Source organism: Phalangium opilio, unplaced genomic scaffold (genome assembly GCF_054372755.1).
Source record: "Phalangium opilio isolate 3A_F unplaced genomic scaffold, DU_Popi_V2 ptg000011l_1, whole genome shotgun sequence".
NCBI classification, from domain to species: Eukaryota; Metazoa; Arthropoda; class Arachnida; order Opiliones; family Phalangiidae; genus Phalangium; species Phalangium opilio.
Genome location: NW_028324147.1, coordinates 7,211,211 through 7,231,136, shown reverse-complemented (window position 1 = coordinate 7,231,136; position 19,926 = coordinate 7,211,211). Strand labels below are relative to the sequence as shown.

At 36.3% G+C, this 19,926-nt stretch overlaps 1 protein-coding gene across 2 annotated transcripts; it reads left to right on the top strand.

The window, feature by feature from the left end:
* The first annotated feature begins 1,063 nt into the window (after positions 1-1,063).
* Positions 1,064-17,985, top strand: LOC149710173 (high affinity cationic amino acid transporter 1-like). Of its 2 annotated transcripts, none has more exons than XM_089859779.1 (14): positions 1,064-1,222; positions 5,524-5,744; positions 9,791-9,910; positions 9,983-10,111; positions 10,207-10,362; positions 12,707-12,840; positions 13,228-13,345; positions 13,416-13,540; positions 14,006-14,150; positions 14,222-14,453; positions 14,514-14,701; positions 15,068-15,234; positions 16,355-16,463; positions 17,082-17,985. In XM_089859779.1, the coding sequence occupies exons 2-14, from the start codon at positions 5,627-5,629 to the stop codon at positions 17,258-17,260; spliced, it is 1,920 nt and encodes a 639-aa protein (XP_089715905.1). In that variant the 5' UTR covers positions 1,064-1,222; positions 5,524-5,626; the 3' UTR covers positions 17,261-17,985. The 2 variants fall into 2 exon arrangements, with proteins under 2 accessions (XP_089715905.1, XP_089715898.1); XM_089859772.1 differs by lacking the exon at positions 1,064-1,222 and adding an exon at positions 5,014-5,417.
* The last annotated feature ends 1,941 nt before the right edge of the window (positions 17,986-19,926 follow it).

Genomic DNA, 19,926 nt, shown 5'->3' with positions numbered 1-19,926 from the left:
TTTTTTTTTTATTTAAATCGGATTTTTTTGATTTTTATTGAACTAATAGATAGTAAATTACCAACTATCTTTTGAGTCAAAATTAACCAAAAGCAAAATAATCATGACATTTAAGCAGCTATTGGATATTATTACTATTCAAATGCTTGTATAAAAAGTCTAGCTTGACCGCTATTTCATTTCCTAGCGTTTCCAGCAAGGCAAACTGGAGTTCTGGGAAAACTTACATTGAAATATACCAAAACCATGATTATTTTTAATTTTAGGTCTTTTCTAGTTAAGTTTCTTCTCGAGTTTCTTAAACTACTTCTAGGAATCTTTGAAAACATTTTTTAAAAATAAAAATATATTCTTGATTTTAATCAAATGATTTTTTAAAAAAAATCGCTTGATTTAAATCAAACAACCCTGCTCACGTGGTACAAAACCTGCCTTTTGACCCAATTATATCTATAGTTAACGTAATATCCTAATTTGGGTTTATGAAATAGCTCACATAAACGGTTCTTAAATGAATTTAACCTTTTAAAAGTGTTAAATTAATTTAACCTAGTTAAAAGTGAATAATTTGGAGACAACTCGGACCCTAACTTAGGCGGGAATTTCAAAACGAGTTAGCTCACGTGGTACAAAACCTGCCTTTTGACCCAAAAATTACGTACGGTTGGTAAAGAACCGTGAAAATATATATATTTTTATCTAAAAACAGAATAGGCGTATCAAAGATAAGAAAATAATATAAGAAAGAAGCTGTTGATTAATTTTTTTCAGGTTTAACAAAAATGAGGTTGTTTATTTATTTATGTAGTTGAATTGGACAAGTAAGCCTTTTAGGGGAAATGCTAAGACTAATTATTAATCTAATTGATCAATAATGATGAGCCGCGATTGCATCATTCTCTTTATACCTTCCGTAAAAGAGTGATACAGTTTCAACCACATTTGGGATTCGAGAGGCTGAAGATGAGAGAGCATCCTCGTTGCATCCGCGGACGAAGTCACGAAAGGCATTATGGTTCAAGAGGTAAAACGCGGGAAGAGAAACTTGCGAAACCAAAATATAACAGTACACTGAGTAGCGGATAATAGATCGTTCGACGTCTTTGAAGTTCTCAATTTTCCAGCCAGTTTTTGCGCCTTTTGGATTCTGTCTTTGAGAAAACGGTAATACAAGCTCTGCTTCCAAGGGAATCAACGGGCATTCCTCCTTCGAACGTAATCTGTAAGTATCAAATATCTTTTTTTATTAGCCCAGTTTAACTCCGATTTAAAATCTAAAACTTAAGGAATAGTGACAGTTTAAACAAATTTAATAGTGACAATTAAAATTAATACAATAGTGACAGTTTAAACTAAATAATAGTAGATTTCATAAATTGATTAAAAACCTCTGATATTAATTGATTAACATTGTTGTAAGTTTATGCCTAAGGTATGTACACAAAGTAAATCAAACCATTATTGACGTTTTTCTAATCTATAAGTACTTTTAGATTACATTAATCTCAGAAGTGTAATGAAACTATTTTTATCCAGTAATAATCGAAAAGATTCTGATTAGACTATTCCTTTAATTGAGTCATTATACCCATAATATCGTAGAATTTTATCAAATTAAAAATAACATTCAGCGCCTTCCTGGGCGTCCTTGGGATTCGTCCATATTAAACGAATTTTGATTTAATTTGATTCAATATATTTCGTATAGACGAGATACAATATTGAAAGTGTAAGCGAGTCCTAACATTACCGCGCAGTTAAAGTTTTAAACACCAAATGCAATATAGATTTAGTTCACGATATGTAATTAGAGAAACTTAATTTTCTAGGTTATTTTCTATATAAACGAGATCAGAAAGAGTTCTTAACAGGTAGAACCGTAGAAAGCAAAGTAAAATAATTTTTGGGTGCCTCTTAGTTCCTGACCCTTTTTCAATTCCCTTCTCTTGTTTTTACGAGACGAAATTCTAACACTGAACTTCCTGGATATTTTTGGCACAAGTTTATGGTTTAAAAGAATACGCGCGAGGCGGACTTATTTTTGTTGACATCGAAAGCGTTAGGTTTGGAATGAAGTAAATAAACACTGCTCTCCGGGACAGGTGGGCCAAATCTCTAATGTTTTGACTAATTTCTCTTTATTTCCTGGTTTTCCTTATTTATAACGGGTGCGTTACTATTTGTTGCAACTCTAAAAGAGCCAGTGAATTAGGAATTACTTTTAACAAGCTTAATTTTGTCGTAATTTAAAATGAACTTCGTTACCGTCATTTTAATTATTAAATTTGCTCGGAAGTAAATTGTCACAAAAATATTCCAAACTTAATTGATTTTAAGTTAAACTGAACATTTTTAAACTTACGAGAAATTAAAATCCAGGAAAATGGTTGCATTGTAAAAGATCAAATTTTTTTGGAAACCTTCAAATGATAATCAGTAAATGTAGTATCGTTTGTACATAAAGAACAAACGTACAATTCGTTAATTTTTGAATTTGACCAAACTGCTTGCTTGTTATCAGTAACTCTAGGGGAAGGTTTTACAATTGATTTTATTGAGTTTCCCAAACTTGGGAAGGAGCCATTAAACCTGTTAAGAGCGTAACATTATACCTTTTTGATTAACCCCAAATTAAGCATCATTTTATTGAAATTAAACCTTGTTAAAAAGATTAGTTGCTGAAAACAACACCATGCAGATATTTCATAAGGTTTAATCTAAAGACTATTTATAGTTCCACTCCCTTAAATCACCCGGGCAACGCTGGGTAGCTTAGCTAATGTTAATATTTAATATATTTAGTACTAGCCTAATAATATACATTTTTTGATAAACCACATTAGTGCATCGCGGGTTATAACATAGACTGGTTGAGGGCTATTCGTCGGTGAAGGATAGCTGCTATGGGGGTTATGAAATTGTTACCTTAATTTTTGTGCGGTTTCTTTTAAAGTATAATAATAATGTAATGATATATCCCTGCCTTTGACTACATTAAAGTCTATGGGTAGTATTCATAGATAGCCTTTACTCTATAGTAAATATAAAAATTTACCATTATTCAAGACCCGATGACCCTATTCTAACCTTGTTCGAAGTGATAGGTTATATGAAAATAAGATACACCTGCTCTTTTTGAAAATGGGTTGGCATTCAGATGGGTCAGGGACGTTTTGGAGAAAATTTCTCAGGTAACTTAATTCCAAGAGTTTAATTTGGTGAAAGAGCCAGCGAGTACACGCTGCTAAATCCAATATTGTTCAAACTTCAACGATATTGTTTAACTTTTTCTACTTATTTATTGGAATTTATGCCGCGCATGAATTCTAATGAGAGTCAAGCTGTTTTAGATTACAATTTAAATAATACTAACCTAGAAATTTATGATGAGTATCCCTACTATTTAAAAAATGGAATTATAATAGAAATCGGTTTTGAAAATTTCGCGTGAACCCTTAGATATATTTTCAAAGAATTAAAGATCGGAATTTCACATAAAACACGTTTTATTTTGTACCTCTTGTTATAAGATAATCCATAAGTTTATAAGATATGTTCCTTCCATAAGTATGACACTACCTATACTTCGTAATGCTAGAGACTTGCAGCTCGAGCTAGTTCGAGAACGACAAGCGAGAATTGACTACAGTCCATCTTCCTATTTAGTCTTTAGTACTAAGCCTTTCACAGCGCCTCACCAGGCGTCGCTTTACGAGAATCTATGACGTTTTACCGACGTCACTTCATGACAAGCTCTCAGTATCCAGTGATAAACTTATGGAACATATCTTATGAACTTATGTTAAACGTTCTCAGCTCTTATAAGGTTTCATTATTTATACCATGTTTTAGCTGTTTAATGTTCCGACACGGTGCCGCGCGTTTATGGATAATTTTTCCTAATTATTGGTAGGCCTATACTATTTTCTTCATCCTATTTGCATAATATGTTATCATAAATGAAGTTTTACAACATAAGATACGAACAACATCCATAATTCCATCACAGATGTTATTTTTCACAAATTTAAAAGGGGCTGTTCAAACAATTTACCTTTTATTACTAGATAATTTTCTTGAATTTAAAATAATATTGCGTTGGTGGAGTTTAATGATAAGGAGCTTACGTCGGAGTTTTAAGTCGCGATACAAACAATGCGGATTTTGTTTGAGGTAGAAAAGGGTGAGGAGATGAACACTTCTTGCGTATAGTGCCAGAAGTAAATTTCTGATAGTGCGTATTAACAAAGAAAAATTACTAAATCTATCTGCATAATCAGTGTTTAAATATTCGATCACGATTTAATGTTTTTAGTTGCAATTAAACCAATCTAATGAAATGTAAAGCCGATATATTCTAAAATTAATGCGGAGTTTCTAAAGTAAATATTCTGAGCATTTTAATCGGATGTGAAAATTCTGAACATTTTAATTAATCGGAGCTGAACATTTGAAACACTATAAAGTTTTTTATTAAAACTAATAATATTAAACAAGACATTTTAAACCTGGGCATGATCCGAGGCGTAGTGAAACAAGAAAGTGATATGCCCCTCAGTTGAAACGTGAAGGGTTCCATCAGAGGCTTTTTACCCCTAGACACTTTAGACAATCCCCGTCTTAGTTCTGGGGAAAGTCCCCACTACTTTGGCGATAACAACAATGGCAACAAATCGTGGTGTGGCTGGTAATAAGCCCCCCTCCCCCGGCTACATCTTTAAAGGGAGGATGAAATGTTCCTGCGAATGAATAACATGATATCCCACTCGAAGAGCTGGTACTGTTTTTATATCTACGTGATAGTTTACATTACTAATCCCTACGCTCTTTCATTTCACAAAGATGAATTTTATCAATATTATTGCCATTTGTTTATAGTAAATAGAATTTGAAAATAATCCAGGGCTAAGGGCTTCATATTTTGAACATGACCACTATTGTTGTTTCTCTAAGTATTTAGATTAGATTAAATAAATATTGTGGGAAAATTTTCCACGAAAATCCGTTAAAACGCATAACAAAGGAAGGAGATTCTAGGCCTAAATCAGACCATTTCTGAGAATGTAACGTCGACGTGACGAAGAAGTAGGGTACCGTGTCGGAAAATTTTCAATTTTATCTGCAGGTTACGATATAAGAACAATTAAGAAAACCTCTGACCGATTAGGGCGTTTATAAGTGCCTCATATTGCCTATATTAGCGCGATTTTTCTCAACTTTTTATCGACCAAAAATCCTTGTAAATCGCGCCGTCTCCAAGGTCGCTTCAATATAAACGTCAAAAAGTTGCTTTCAATATCTTTTATCCCTTTACTCAGTTCGTGACTTTCGCTCGCTTTTACCGAATAAGTTGAATAACTTCGAAATTCATACTTTGAAAAAACAAGACTCGACAAGATTTATTGCTCAATATAACGGTAATATAGTCAGAAAGTGTTTTATTGCCTATTTAGTCTGATTACATTTGAATTGTTTGACAAAGAGCGACGTATGAAATTTTATTTTTTTCGTTTTTGTTTTCAGTTGCGTCTCAGTTTCCAAGGGACGTTCGCCTTTTATCCGTGTTGATCACTAAAGAGCTAAGAGAAGCGATTTTTAGTCTTAACGTCGTCCTAATCAATTCAAAATGAAGTTGTTTCGTAATTTTTTCACGGCTTTGATTCGAAAACAAAGTATGGAAATTGAAGGTGGACAAGATACGAGATTAAATAGATGTCTGTCAACGTTTGATTTAACATTATTAGGTAATTAAAGTCTATTTTTATTTAATTTTAAGTATTTTATATTTTGGCACACCAGGGAGGGGTTGAGGTTAAATTTCCCGCGGCCAAAGGATTTTAAACATTAGCGTTGACTGCGCTTTTGTCATTTCCATGGAGTACTTTTAACGTAGTGATAATTGTAGTTTCATTATAAGTTCACTGCATTGTACCTAGGTATCATATAATATTACTCCATGGTGACAGCAGCCAATGAATAATTTTAATATAGACTTAGCGTCGTCTGCTTATTCAATATCGCGCGCGAAATCGACTGACGGAAGGCTCTTTCAGGCGCGTAACTCTGAAGTATTTAGTTATTTTATCATAGTTCAAAAGTTTAATATAAATTTAAAATGTCAAGCGCTAGTAATTCGCGTCGTAGAAGCACTCGATTACGCGATATAACACCTAAAAGTTACGTTGAAGATGTTCCTAAGCCAAAAGGTGGTAGAAGGCTTAGCTCTACGTCCTCCATAGCTACAAAAAGCGCGAAAAAAATTCAAAAATCTGGCGCCAAATTTAAACAAACTAAACCGGTGAAAGAAACGGAAACCAACGATCAAAGTGACAGTGAAAACGAAGAGGAATTGACAAATGTAAGTCAGAATGGTGCCAATACTGACGAAAATGGAACTTCTGATGCTGAAAGTGACAAATCATCCACAAGTGTGACAAGTACAAGTAAAAATTCTCAGAAACAAAGCTTCAAAAAGGCTAGTAAAAGATTAGAAAACGACTTTGAAGATTCTGAAGACGATGATTTTGAGAATTCCGGTGCGGATATATCTACACAAATATACAGTCTCAAATTTTTCGTGGAGCAGTGTATCATTAATGGTAATAAAAATAAAGCCTTAACACTTAATGAGAGAAAATCAAAGGATAAAATCGAGAAATTAGAGCACGATGAGATTCAAGAACTGCTCAAAACTCAGGAAGAATCGCATATCAAAGAACGACATAAACTTTTAGAAAAACATCGTAAATTATTTGACAAATGGAGGAATCTTTTAACAGATAATTTCAACCTTATTTTATACGGAGTTGGTTCAAAACATGATCTACTAAATGAATTCGCTCAAACTTTGAATGAGGAGCTTAGAATCGTAATTAATGGATTTTTCCCGAATTTAACCATTAAAGAAGTCTTGAATTCCATATCGAACGAAGCATTGGGTGACAAGAAACAAACATTTTCAAGTTTATCATCGCAAGTTTCCTTCATAACTGAATATTTAGAAGATCATCAAATTGATATGTACTTAATAATACATAACATTGACGGAGCATCGTTGGCCAATGAAAAATCAATTACCCTTCTTAGTATGTTAGGCAAAAGTCCGTTTGTTCATTTTGTGGCATCGGTGGATCATGTCAATTCTGGACTTTTATTTGATACCAGCAAATCTAGGTAATATAGTTATGGTATTTTACGGGATTTATTGGGCATTATTTGACAGATTAGAGAGAAATTTAAATTAGCATTGTATTTCAATTAAGTACTTAAATTTATGAGGTTTAGTATAGGGAGTTGCACATCCTATTATAGAGCGTCGAATGTTTTTCACTCGCATCCTTTATCCATGATGGAACCATGGATGAAGAATGCGCGTGAGGAAATTTGTTTTCACGCTATAGGATAGGCAACTCCCTATCTCGGGCGACAGCTTATTCTGTATACACTCTGTTACAACATCGGTTGTCAGCACGCGCAAAGCTAGGTCTCTACCTAACTTAGCGTTGCGCGTGCTGACAAGAGACAAAAAACTTCAGGATCTTCAGGATTTAAAATCAGTTTAAAATATCCTGAAGTTTTTGTCTCTTGTCAGCACGCGCAAGGCTAGATTACATAGAGACCTAGCTTTACGCGTGCTGACAACCAACGTTGTAACAGAGTATATACAGAATATTCTGTCGCCCGAGATAGGGAGTTGCCGATCCTGTAGAGTGAAAACAAATTTCCTCACGCGCATTCTTTATCCATGATAGAACATTCTCAACTTACAATCACCCATAGTATGCATGCTACTATGAACTTTCTCGTGACGTCACGCCTTCCTATCTCTTACCTCGGTTTTGACAACATATTGGATGTTGTTAGCTCAGGCCAAGAAGTGATAACTAGTTTATTAGGGAGAAAGTGTAAGATGCCTAAGTATTCGCGCGCCGTAGTCCCAGTCCCCCTTTCAAAATACAAGGGGGGGGGGGACGTAAAAGGAGACCGGGCTATTTCGCCTCTCCTCAGTCGGAAAATACGTTATTTTCGTCATTCGCATCGCGCTGACGTGAGTTTTCAAGAACCAATGAGATGCTGGTTGTAATTTAGAGGCGGGGATTAACTCCGGACCTACGTTTGGACTGGAGATGAAGCTGGAAATGTGGCGAATTTATACCTTCTCCCTAATAAACTAGATATCACTTCTTGCTCAGGCCATACAATTTAGACTACCAATATTAACGTCATGTCGCCGTAGCTCCTCCCATCTTAGTACCGCACTTTACAATTTAGAGTACCAATATTGACGTCACGTCCTCGTAGCTCCTACCCTCTCAGTACCACTCTATAGAACCTACTGTACTTCAGTCCGAGGGGGTAGACGCTTTGGATCTCTGTGTACACCTGAGTTCAAAGAGTTCAGCTTTGACAGTGCATTGAGTTTAAAGCCTTCGGAACTCACAATTCAGCTTTGACAGTACATTGAGTTCTCAAGCGTCTACCCCCTCGCTTCGGTCCTACCACGCTTTTTCGAACACCCTGTATATATTCTATCAAATAATTCACTGATTTCAACTCTAAAATAATTACAATATTCCTGATAAAATGACCTTGAACTACAGCCTTTTCAATTGGGTATGGTTTGACATAACCACGTTTGAACGCTACCAAGTGGAAACCGCATACGAAAATGCCATGCAAGGCCAACAAACTGAAAATTTGGCTATGAGCTCGTTGCGACACGTGTATCTCAGTTTAACCCCCAATGCTCAAGGAATATTCAAACTTTTAGCCAAAAGTCAACTGGACAAAAGCGAGGAAAGTGGTACTTCAAACGGAATGTCGTTTGCCGATTTGTTTCGTCAGTGTCGACAAGCGTTTTTGGTTAATAGTGACTTGACCTTAAGAACGCAGTTAATTGAATTTAAAGATCATAATATGTTAAAAATTAAAAAAGGCACAGATGGTTTGGAATATTTATTTATACCGGTTAATACCTCAACTTTAACACAGTTTTTGGATGAAACTGATAATAATTAAGATCAAACTCAATTGTAAATTAAATTAAATGAAATAAATTGTCAAATTCATTTATAAATTTAATGAAATAAAATGATTTGTCAAATTCAATTATACACTTAATGAAATAAAATGAATTGTCATTTAATTATACATTTAATGAAATAAAATGAACTGTCAAATAAATAAAATAAATTGTCAAATTAATTTTTCAATTTCATTAATTTTAGCGGGGATTCATGTAATTTTTGAAGCAGGAATAGAGAACAGGGTGATCTGGGCGCGCGTCAAAGTCCACGACCCGCTTCTTAGGAAAGGAGGGTGGGGGGGGGGGGTATGAAATAAGAGGCGGGTAATAGTGTGCTACCGCGAAGCTGGGGGGGAGGAAACTGTGACGTCAATATTAGGCCCCGAATTTATATTGCCCAAGCTGACGACGTCTCGCGACTGCCAATATGGTCGCCTGAAAATAAGGTAAGAGATAAGAGCATGTGACGTCATTACAAAGTTCGTGGTAACACACTATAGTCACAGAGGTAAAAAGTAACTGTATTTTTCGCCGTCCCCGTCAGCAACGTCATCGAAACGTGTTTAAGTGATAGCCAATAAAATAATTTAAAATTTTCGTTGTGTGTTGAAGGTGGGGCTCTATACTCGGCTATGAGTCGGAGTAACCGTTCTTTATTCCTGCTGGATCCCTGGTTTTAGTGTTTGATAAATTTGAAAAGCAAATTTTTAAATGAATTTCAAACAAAATTTTTTTTATTCTTTCTTTTTGAATTTTCTTATTTAGGAGTTGGCAGCACATTAGGGTTAGGTATATACGTAATTGCGGGTCAAGTTGCCAGTACAAAAGCGGGTCCATCTGTTATTATTTCGTTTTTTATTGCAGCGGTTGCTTCAGTTTTTGCTGGTAAATTTAATTTTTTTAGTGTTATAAATATCCGAAGAAAAAAAAATCGAAAAAGAAATGTTTCGAACTTAGGATTATGCTACGCAGAATTTGGTGCCAGAGTTCCCAGAGCTGGTTCAGCCTATATTTATAGTTACGTCACAGTCGGGGAACTTATGGCATTCATAATTGGATGGAATTTAATCCTTGAATATGTCATTGGTAATTAATTTAATGCATTTTTTATATATAGAATTTTACACAATCAAATAAATTTTTAATCTTTTTTTTGAGTTTTTAAATTAATCTTATTCCAGGAGCGGCTTCTGTAGCGCGTGGTTACAGCTCTTACATTGATTCATTAACGGGAAATGCAGTTGAAAAATATTTTACAGAAAAATTGCCGTTAAATGTTCCAAATATTTCCCCATATCCAGATTTTATGGCTTTTGGAATCATTATTGTTTTAACTCGTAAGTTGATTCTGTGTTTTACTTAGGATCGTAACCCCATCATACTCTCCATAAGTATGGGCCTCTAATTTGCAACTATAGAGAGCATTCGCTTGGGGGAGGGGCATAGATTCGTGACATAAATTACAAGGTAATATCCTATTGGATAGAATCCCGTTGGATCGAATTCAAATTTCTAAAATTGTAGCCAAATTTAAAACAATTTATAGCCCAAAGAGCGATTTTCTACTGAATGGGAATATTTAAATGGAAGAGCTTTCGACTGAATGGGATGGGTTTACACATATAAAATCATAGCGTTTTCCTTGAGTTGCCGGGCTCCAGTAGCGCAATGGATAAAGTGATTTGGATGATCGAAGAAGTTAAGCAGCATCGAGCGCCGTCAGTACTTGGGAGGGAGATCTCTTAATGGTAAGGTTAGATTACGTTAGGTATGGTTAGGTTAGGGTTAGACAATTTCCAAAAATGGAAGTTATTTTCTGAAATTTATTGAAGAATGTTATTGGTGAACACATATTATTTGCTGCAGTATCAAGAAGTTTAATAAGAAAATCAATTTTATTTTTAGGTTAGGTTAGGTTAGGTTAGGTTAGGTTAGGTTTGGTCAGGTTTGGTCAGGTTAGGTTAGGTTAGGTTAGGTTAGGTTAGGTTAGGTTAGGTTAGGTTAGGTTTGGTTAGGTTAGGTTTGGTTAGGTTAGGTTAGGTTAGGTTAGGTTAGGTTAGGTCAGGTTAGGTCAGGTTAGGTCAGGTCAGGTTAGGTTTGGTTTGGTTTGGTTTGGTTAGGTTAGGTTAGGTTTGGTTGGGTTTGGTTAGGTTAGGTTTGGTTTGGTTAGGTTAGGTTTGGTTTGGTTAGGTTAGGTTTGGTTAGGTTAGGTTAGGTTTGGTTTGGTTAGGTTAGGTTTGGTTAGGTTAGGTTTGGTTAGGTTAGGTTTGGTTAGGTTAGGTTTGGTTAGGTTTGGTTAGGTTAGGTTAGGTTAGGTTAGGTTAGTAATATTTTATAAATCATTTAACAATGTTACGCCTTTTCCAAAATATTGAAATTTAGCTTCATTGACTTCTCAAATAATATGCCTTTTCCAAAACATTACTGTTATGTTAGGTTAGGTTTGGTTAGGTTAGGTTAGGTTAGTAATATTTTATAATTCATTTAACAATGTTACGCCTTTTCCAAAATATTGATGTTTAGCTTCATTGACTTCCCAAATAATATGCCTTTTCCAAAACATTACTTCTATGTTAGGTTAGGTTTGGTTAAGTTAGGTTAGTAATAATTTATAAATCATTTAACAATGTTACGCCTTTACCAAAATATTGAAATTTAGCTTCATTGACTTCTCCAAAAATATGCCTTTTCCAAAACATTACTGTTATATTAGGTTACGTTTGGTTTAGTATTTTCTGCAATAACAAGAAGTTTAATAGGAAAATCAATAGAAAAATAGGATTGAAAGGAAAATTCATGATTGGAAAACCGCCCAAATTGCGGTATTCGGTCTAATGGGATTCGGTCGAACGAGACATTCGATCCAATGGGATTCGACCCAATGGTAGACAATCAAATTACAATGCCAAACTGGTGGGTTTAATGTATTGGGAAAGCTGAAACTCGGCAGTATGGCCGCCGCCAGAACGGAGTTAATGCACTTGCAGGCTAGTGTTGGCTAATCTTCTACACACCACCAGCTAGGAGACGCCCTAATAAAGAAATTAAAATATGCGTGTTCGAAACAAATATCATATCTACCCATACTCATGGAGATTATTATAGGGAGTGGACAAAGGGGTGAAAATATCCCCTATTAAACGTCATGCCTCTGCCAATCAGAGACAGTCCCCCACAACCCTTCCACTCTGTAAAGTTTGCCGCCATTTTAGTGGAAAGGGGAGGAGCTATATTGAACTACACCCCTATGCCCTCTCCTATAAGACTATGTTAACCCATACCATAAGTTTATAATACATGTTCCATAAGTATGACACTTCCCATACTACGTAATGCTTGAGACTTACTGAGAGCTAGTTCGAGGACGACAAGCGAGAATTGACTACACTCGGTTTTGCAGTCCATCTTCCTATTTAGTCCGTACTTAGCCTTTGAGAGCGCCTCATCAGGCGTCGGTTCAAGAGAATCTATGACGTTTCACCTACGTCACTTCATGACAAGCTCTCAGTAACCAGCGACAAACTTATGGAACATATATTATGAACTTATGCCCTTACTTATGGAGAGTATTATAAGACTATGCTCTGGACTATGTTAAAGCAAAGCGCGGGTCACGTAGTTCCCCTACCACGTGACCCGCACTTTAAGATTTATAAATTTTATTTTTATTTTTATTTTCAGTTACGCTTTGTTTGGGCGTGCAGCTTTCATCTAAATTTAATAACGTCTTTACGGCAGTTAACCTTCTTATCGTTTTATATGTTGTCATTTGCGGAGCTTTCAAAGCTGATGTTAAAAATTGGAACCTTTCGGAAGTAAGTTTCGATGTATTTCAAATCAATTTAACCAGGGATAGATTTAATTTTCGAAGTCGGAATGGAGAACGGTTAGTATTTACTTCAATCCGCCTCATAGCCCAGTATAGAGCCCCTACCCCCAACACGTAACGAAAAGTTTAAATGATCTTATTGTCTCACTTAAACTACGTTTTGATGACGTTGCTGACGGGGACGGTGAAAAATACGTAATTCGTTTTTACCTCTGACCCGCCTCTTCTTTAACTACTCCCACCCGTCCTAAGGAAGGGGGTCCGGGACTTTGACGCGCGACCAGATTACTCTGTTCTCCATTCCTACTTATAAAATTAAATCTATGTCTGATTTAACTATATTTCATGAACAAATATCTTAAACATGAATCAGGGAATTCCAGAAAACGGTGGTGTTGGTGGCTTTATGCCTTACGGTGTTTCTGGAATGATGTCCGGTGCCGCCACTTGTTTTTACGCTTTTATTGGATTTGATGTTATCGCCACAACCGGTAAGTGCCGCTCCTAATAGTCTAATTACTCTTTCTAATGAATTTTAATTAAGAAATAATATTAAACTAGGCGAAGAAGTTAAAAATCCACAAAAATCTATCCCAATCAGTATTGTTCTTTCTTTATTATTCGTATTTTTGGCCTATTTTGGAGTTTCCAGCATTCAAACATTAATGTGGCCCTACTACGACCAAGTAAGTAGTATAGTTCTATTAATTGATACTCATCGGGATGAATCTGTAGCTTATATTGTGTGTTTATATTCGCGAGTTTATTTATGATGATGGTGGTAGCGAAAACCATAACATGCCTTGGCCATCTTGTTTCGCTCAAGAAGCGCATAAGTTTATATGATATGTCCCATAAGTACGACACTTCGCAATGCTAGAGAATTACTGAGAGTTAGTTCGAGACCGACGCGAGAATTGACTACACGCGGTTTTGCAGTCCATCTCAATTCTTATTTAGTCTGTAGTATGCCTTTAACAGCGTCGCGTTACAAGAATCTATGATATTTCACCACGTCACCTCATCACACGCTCTTAGTAACTAGTGACCAACTTATGGAACATATCTTATCATCTTATGATGACACCTAACCTAATGCACTATATTTCAAGTTATACTAAAATGTACAAATTTTATTATAATTATTTCAGGATAACTCCGCCCCTTTGCCCTATGTATTCGAACGCGCCGGTTGGCCGGTAGCTAAGATGGTTATATCAGTGGGAGCCCTGGCGGGACTTTCAACAAGTTTACTTTGCGCCATGTTCCCTTTACCCAGAATATTTTACGCCATGGGTAAATTAAATTCAATAAATTAGGCCCTTTAATCTACCTCTCAATTAAAATAATAATTAAATAATTAACAGGATCGGACGGTTTGGTATATAAATTTTTGGCTAATATCCATCCTCGATTTCAAACTCCATTGATCGCTACCATTTTCTCTGGTCTTTTCGCGGGAGTTATGGCTATGTTATTTGACGTTTCTGAGTTGGCCGATATGATGTCAATCGGAACTTTATTAGCCTACTCCTTAGTTGCTCTTTCCGTACTTATCCTACGCTATAAATACGATGACGTCACTCCCAACGGAATATGGTAAATAAAACCAAAAACATTATTATTAATAATGTAAAATTAACGCGCGAGTTTTTTTAGCGCAGCTTCGTCCAATACCAATTTAATTGGTTCTAAAAGTACCATCAATGGAACGATTTGCGCCGGAAACAATTCCGTTATGAAAGCCTCGTTGGGAGATATAATTAGACAACTTGTTAATTGGGATGATTTGAAACAACCCAGTCCTCTGTCATCAATTATGAGTCTTTATATTATTATTGTAACGAGTAAGTTATTTTTAAGCAAAAGTTTTAGTTGTGTCTTGACCATTTGTTTTTTAAAATCTAGCAGAGACTATTCAGGGTGTTACAAAAATTGTACATTGGGTTCCACGGGAAATTTTGAGTCGAAACTGTTCTATGATATTTTGCCCTAATGACCACTGTTTTCATGATATGATTGCAGTGTTTTGCTGGTGACCCCTTAATTAAATTAGCATTAATTTTAGGGGTCATCCGTAAAATACGGTGACCCTTAGGGTAAAATGTTATAGAACATTTTCGACTCAAAATTGCCCCGAGAACTCACTATACTTTATAGTCCTACCACGCTTTTTTGGAACACTCTGAATTTAATTTTCTTTTAATTTTAAGCTCTATTACTGGTCCTTTTGGATGCCCTTATTACGTACGCCTTTGATCAAATCGCCAGAGTGGATATTGAATTCGTGGTTCTGATATCCGTCGTTGTATTCGCCATATTTCTCCTTATATTTTTCCTCAATAGACAACCTTCCTCAACAGTGGCATTATCATTTAAGGTTAGTTATTTACCCATTTCAAAAGATATAATTTTTATCTACATGTGTGTGTGTGCGCGCGCGCGTCTGATAGTCTGTGTGTTAGTATGTGTCTAGAGGAACACGAAAAGCAACTGTTTAAAATAACTAAAAGGGGTTGAACTTCGGACCGTGGGACAAACGATAATCTTTCTCTTAGAGCTTAGCATAACGGGTGGGTATAAAAGGAGAGAGGATTTAACAGCCCCTTTAAAGCAAAGGGCGGCTCCGTTGATACCCCTGAAAGATGCCTTTTCTGCTACACGTTGGCTAAGCTTGGCAAAGGCTAGTTAAACGAAAGGCAGGAACCAATGGGACCTAGTGCATTAGGTCTGATTGGTTCCTGCCTTTGGCAAGGTAAAATTCGTGTCCAGAAGATTAGCCAGCATGCTAGGGGTGATAATGGAGCCGCCTGTTACTTTAAGTTGTTTTGAGGAGTGAGTACGTATAAGAAGGAGTTTCGTAGAGACCAAACTCTGGGAGCCCACCTCCCTCGGTTTCAGAGTTCCGCACATGGGCAATCGGCGCACAAGAGTTTTTTTGCCGTCAGTATTCTTAACGGATCACATGACGTCTGGCTCCTCGGCTGTGCGTTGAGGAAGGTGCGCGTAAGAGAGATATCGGGCTGTACCATTATAGTTACCTTCCCCTTCTCTCTTTGACTCTCCTTCTTATACTTGCTCACTGTTTTGATCTTGTGTATGTTTGTTACCATCATTTACAAGATTCTGAGTCCCACTAACAGTTTGTATAGAAAGAGGTGCGATAGTTAAGCGTTTATGTCACGAATTGTGGCTAAACGTAATCCTTTCTCACATAAACTGTAGCTAATCCCGTACCTTCTCCACCGCCAGGTCCAATAGAGAAAGAGGGGACAGGGTGATGATTATACTGTTCAAATCGTATTTCGCGACTTGCTCTGATAGTAACTTAAGACTTCAAATGCCGTAGCCATTCTTTGGTTATTATATTTAGTTTGAAATTTCAACAAAAATCTCTGATAAGCGTTATAAGCCGCTACTTATTTGATTATTAAACTAACACACACGTATATATTAATATTACATAATCATATTTTATGCTTGTTCCAAATACTTTGCAGGTTCCACTAGTTCCATTCATACCGTATTTAAGTATTGGAATAAACATTTATCTAATGTTTCAACTTAATCAAATGACTTGGATAAGATTTGCAGTTTGGATGGCTGTTGGTAAGGCCCATATCAAACTCTATCTTTTATTTATTCCGAATGCAAGAGACCCTTTTCAGAAGTCGCGGTTAAAATATAGTCTGGTGTAGGACCACCTTTTCTAAAGATGGAACGCGCGATGTGCGAATCCAAAGACGTTAGATATGGCTTCAAACAAAAGGACTTTGATGGACAAGTAACCTTCAAGCCCTATCTAACGTATTTGGGTCCAGATAGCTGATAGCCTTAACCCTATATCAGGGATAGATTTAATTTTAGAAGTAGGAATGGAGAACAGAGTAATCTGGGCGCGCGTGATAGTCCCGGACCCCCTTCCACGGGACGGAGGGGTATGAAAGAAGAGGCAGGTCATAGCGACAGAGGTAAAAAGGAATTACGTATTTTTCGCCGTCCCCGTCAGCAACGTCATCAAGACGTAGTTTAAGTGAGCCAATAAGATAATTTAAACTTTTCGTTACGTGTAGCAGGGAGGGGTTCTACACTGGGCTAAGAGTGGGACTGAAGTAAATACTAACCGTTCTCCATTCCTACTCCTAAAATTAAATCTATCCCTGCCTATATCAACCAGACGATCCCATTCAAATGGGTCTATTAATAATTTAACAAATGTATTTTTAGGTCTGACAATATATTTTACATACGGCATGTGGCACAGCACCTTGAGATTTCCCCAGACTCCGACGGAAGTTAAATCATACACTAATGAAGTTCATCTCGAGGATAAAGAAACTAGCACGGTTTCCACCATAAGCAAACGCTCATTGGATAAAAATGTTAACGATTTAACGCGGCTTTGATCACACACACCTAATTGTTTTATCACGACTTCAAATTGTTTGTTACTTTTATTAGATAGGCATATTTGTTTTTATCGTTTATGAATGAACATTTTCGGCTAATGCGTGATGAATGAGCGAGACATCTTTCGTAAGAGGCAAAGAAAAAATACATACATCGGTCTCCTCTGATTGGAGCCTCTGTTTAGAAGCTGGTTTGTATTATATGAACAATCATAAAATGAATTAAGCCTCAAAAAATGTTTATGTTATTTTATAAAAAAAAAATGTTTATAATATTGAAAATATCCGTGTTACGTAATAACAAAATAAGTATGACACTTAATGGGAAATTGTCCGTGGAAATGATCCCTGGTAGCCGAAACTTTCCCATTATATCAAACCCTTTATCTTTAACGTGGGAAAATAGCAAAGGGTGATGTCATACTTTTCGTTGTTACGATACTAAGGGTGATATTTTAACAAATATTTTGACTCACGTCGTCCATAAGTATAGAGTGCTGTCAGAAGCGCCGGTGTGACGTCACCCATGCTGTTTTCCCATAAAGAAAAAACGGTAACTGTCATGGCCGCCCATTGCTAAAGGCAGACTCGTGACGTTTAACCTTGGATCTGACGTCACAACTGACAGCACTCTATAATAATAACATTCGGTAGGGTTTCGCCTCTATACTGTTCGAAAGAAAGGACCTCGAGGGAAGAAGAGAATAAAATACATCTTTGTAAACTTTGTTTCGCGGATTTTTAGCCACATCGTATGATGAACATCAACATCTATAATGTGGTTGTGGTTGTTAGTTTAACCTGCCCTGTTATCGGTGGCGGTGGCGTCGTCGTCATCGTGAAAGAGGAGCGCCTTTGGCAGTATAAAATTTTTTCGTTCGTCATTGAAGCTAGGGAGAGTGAATAGGTGAGGATTGTGGTGAATTGGTAATTTTCGTTCGTGTATTTTAAAACGGAGATTATAATAGTAAGTTTAAGAATAGCATTTAATTGTACTAGTAAGGTTAAGAATAGCATTTAATGGTACTAGTAAGGTTAAGAATTGTGTTTTACATTTGCTCGACTTATTTAAAGCGAGAAAGAGGGTTATGGTACTGCCTTAATTTAAATGTGAGGTTTAATACTCCCTTTAAAGTATCTCTCACCCCTCGACTATAAGGATTTCACGCTTTCAATACCGCTCCCCTATTTCATCATTCAAAGAAAGCAAAAGGTAGTAGGCCTACATACTGGTTGAATTTCGCCCATTTTGGGTTTCTACTGTTGTAGCGGAAATTTCTTTCTTTGGTCGGCATCGTGGAGTCAAGATCGTTTCCAGCTCTGCTCTTGGAAATCACCTGTGTTCATGTATTTTGAAGTCATCTAAAACAAAGAATCACGCCTTTCGTCGACGATCAGCCATGGATGAAGGATGCGCGTGAAAAACATTCGACGCTCAACAGGATGTGCAACTCCCTATACTAAAAAGTAGACAAGTCGATACTAGCGCCGCCTGGCTACCAGCACTGGAATCCCTCGTGGGAAAAATAAAAAATACTGGACATGAGAAAAAAACACGCGCTACCGTCAGGGTTGGAAATAAGGTGGATTTTGTTAGTGGTCCTCGGGACCAGTGACCCCTCATGTTGGAATTATTAAAGGACCAGTGACCCTTGCACTAATTATTTTTTTACCGGTCCCATTATAAAATTTCTAAATTGGTGAGAATAAGAAGCGCGTAAAGACACAAAAGTAAAGAAGCTGAAAGTTCTAATTGATTTTGAATTTTTCACTTTAGGAAAAAGTAGTGTATCAAAATCAAAAACAGTTAACTTTTATTTCTTATTACAATTATTACTATTTGCCACCTAAGACCATTAGACACTGTGTTTAATGGTCTTAGTTGCCACTATATATCAATCAACATGTCTAATGATATTTGAAGTTCTTCATCCTTTTCTGAACTATCCTTATTGCGTTTTACATAATTTCGGTGGCTACATCAGTAAGCTAGAGTACGAGAGCTTCCTTAGGAATCAAAACCCTGTACTAGTAACATACACCATGGAGGATTATCTAATTAAGAACAGGAATAATTAGGCCAAAAACAAACAAAGATTTTGGAATATATTACACATTTCATTTCAGAACTTTTGATCAACGTAAAACTGGGTCCCTGTAAAATGAATTAACTTTCAAAAGAATTAGTTTAATTATTATGATATCAGATTTCGACTTATTAGACACACATGTTTATAGGGTGGTTTTTCCAGTAATACTTTTCAAAAGAGGAGAAATGTGTTTTGGGCTGTTTAGAGGACATTAGTAAATTATAATTAACTAAATTATTAATTATATTAGAAAATAGAAACAGTAAAATTGAAACGCACGCTCCCGCCATATTTTGAAGTCTGCCTTACTTCAGCAGCGCCATCTAGCGGTCTGTGTTTGCAGGCAATAAGCCTATTCATTTGGGACGTTTGCGGTGCAAACTTGCGGCAGCGTTTTTCTGGGCGATCTTTGCTGGTAAATATTTTGATTTTATTTATATTTTAAGGGTTACTTTGCATTAAATACCAATGCTTTATCGCAACCGATCGGAAATTAAGCGTCGCAAGTGGAAAATTTATGCTTAACCGTGCCAAATACGTTTGTTAATTACGACCAAGGCTTAGAGGCCCACG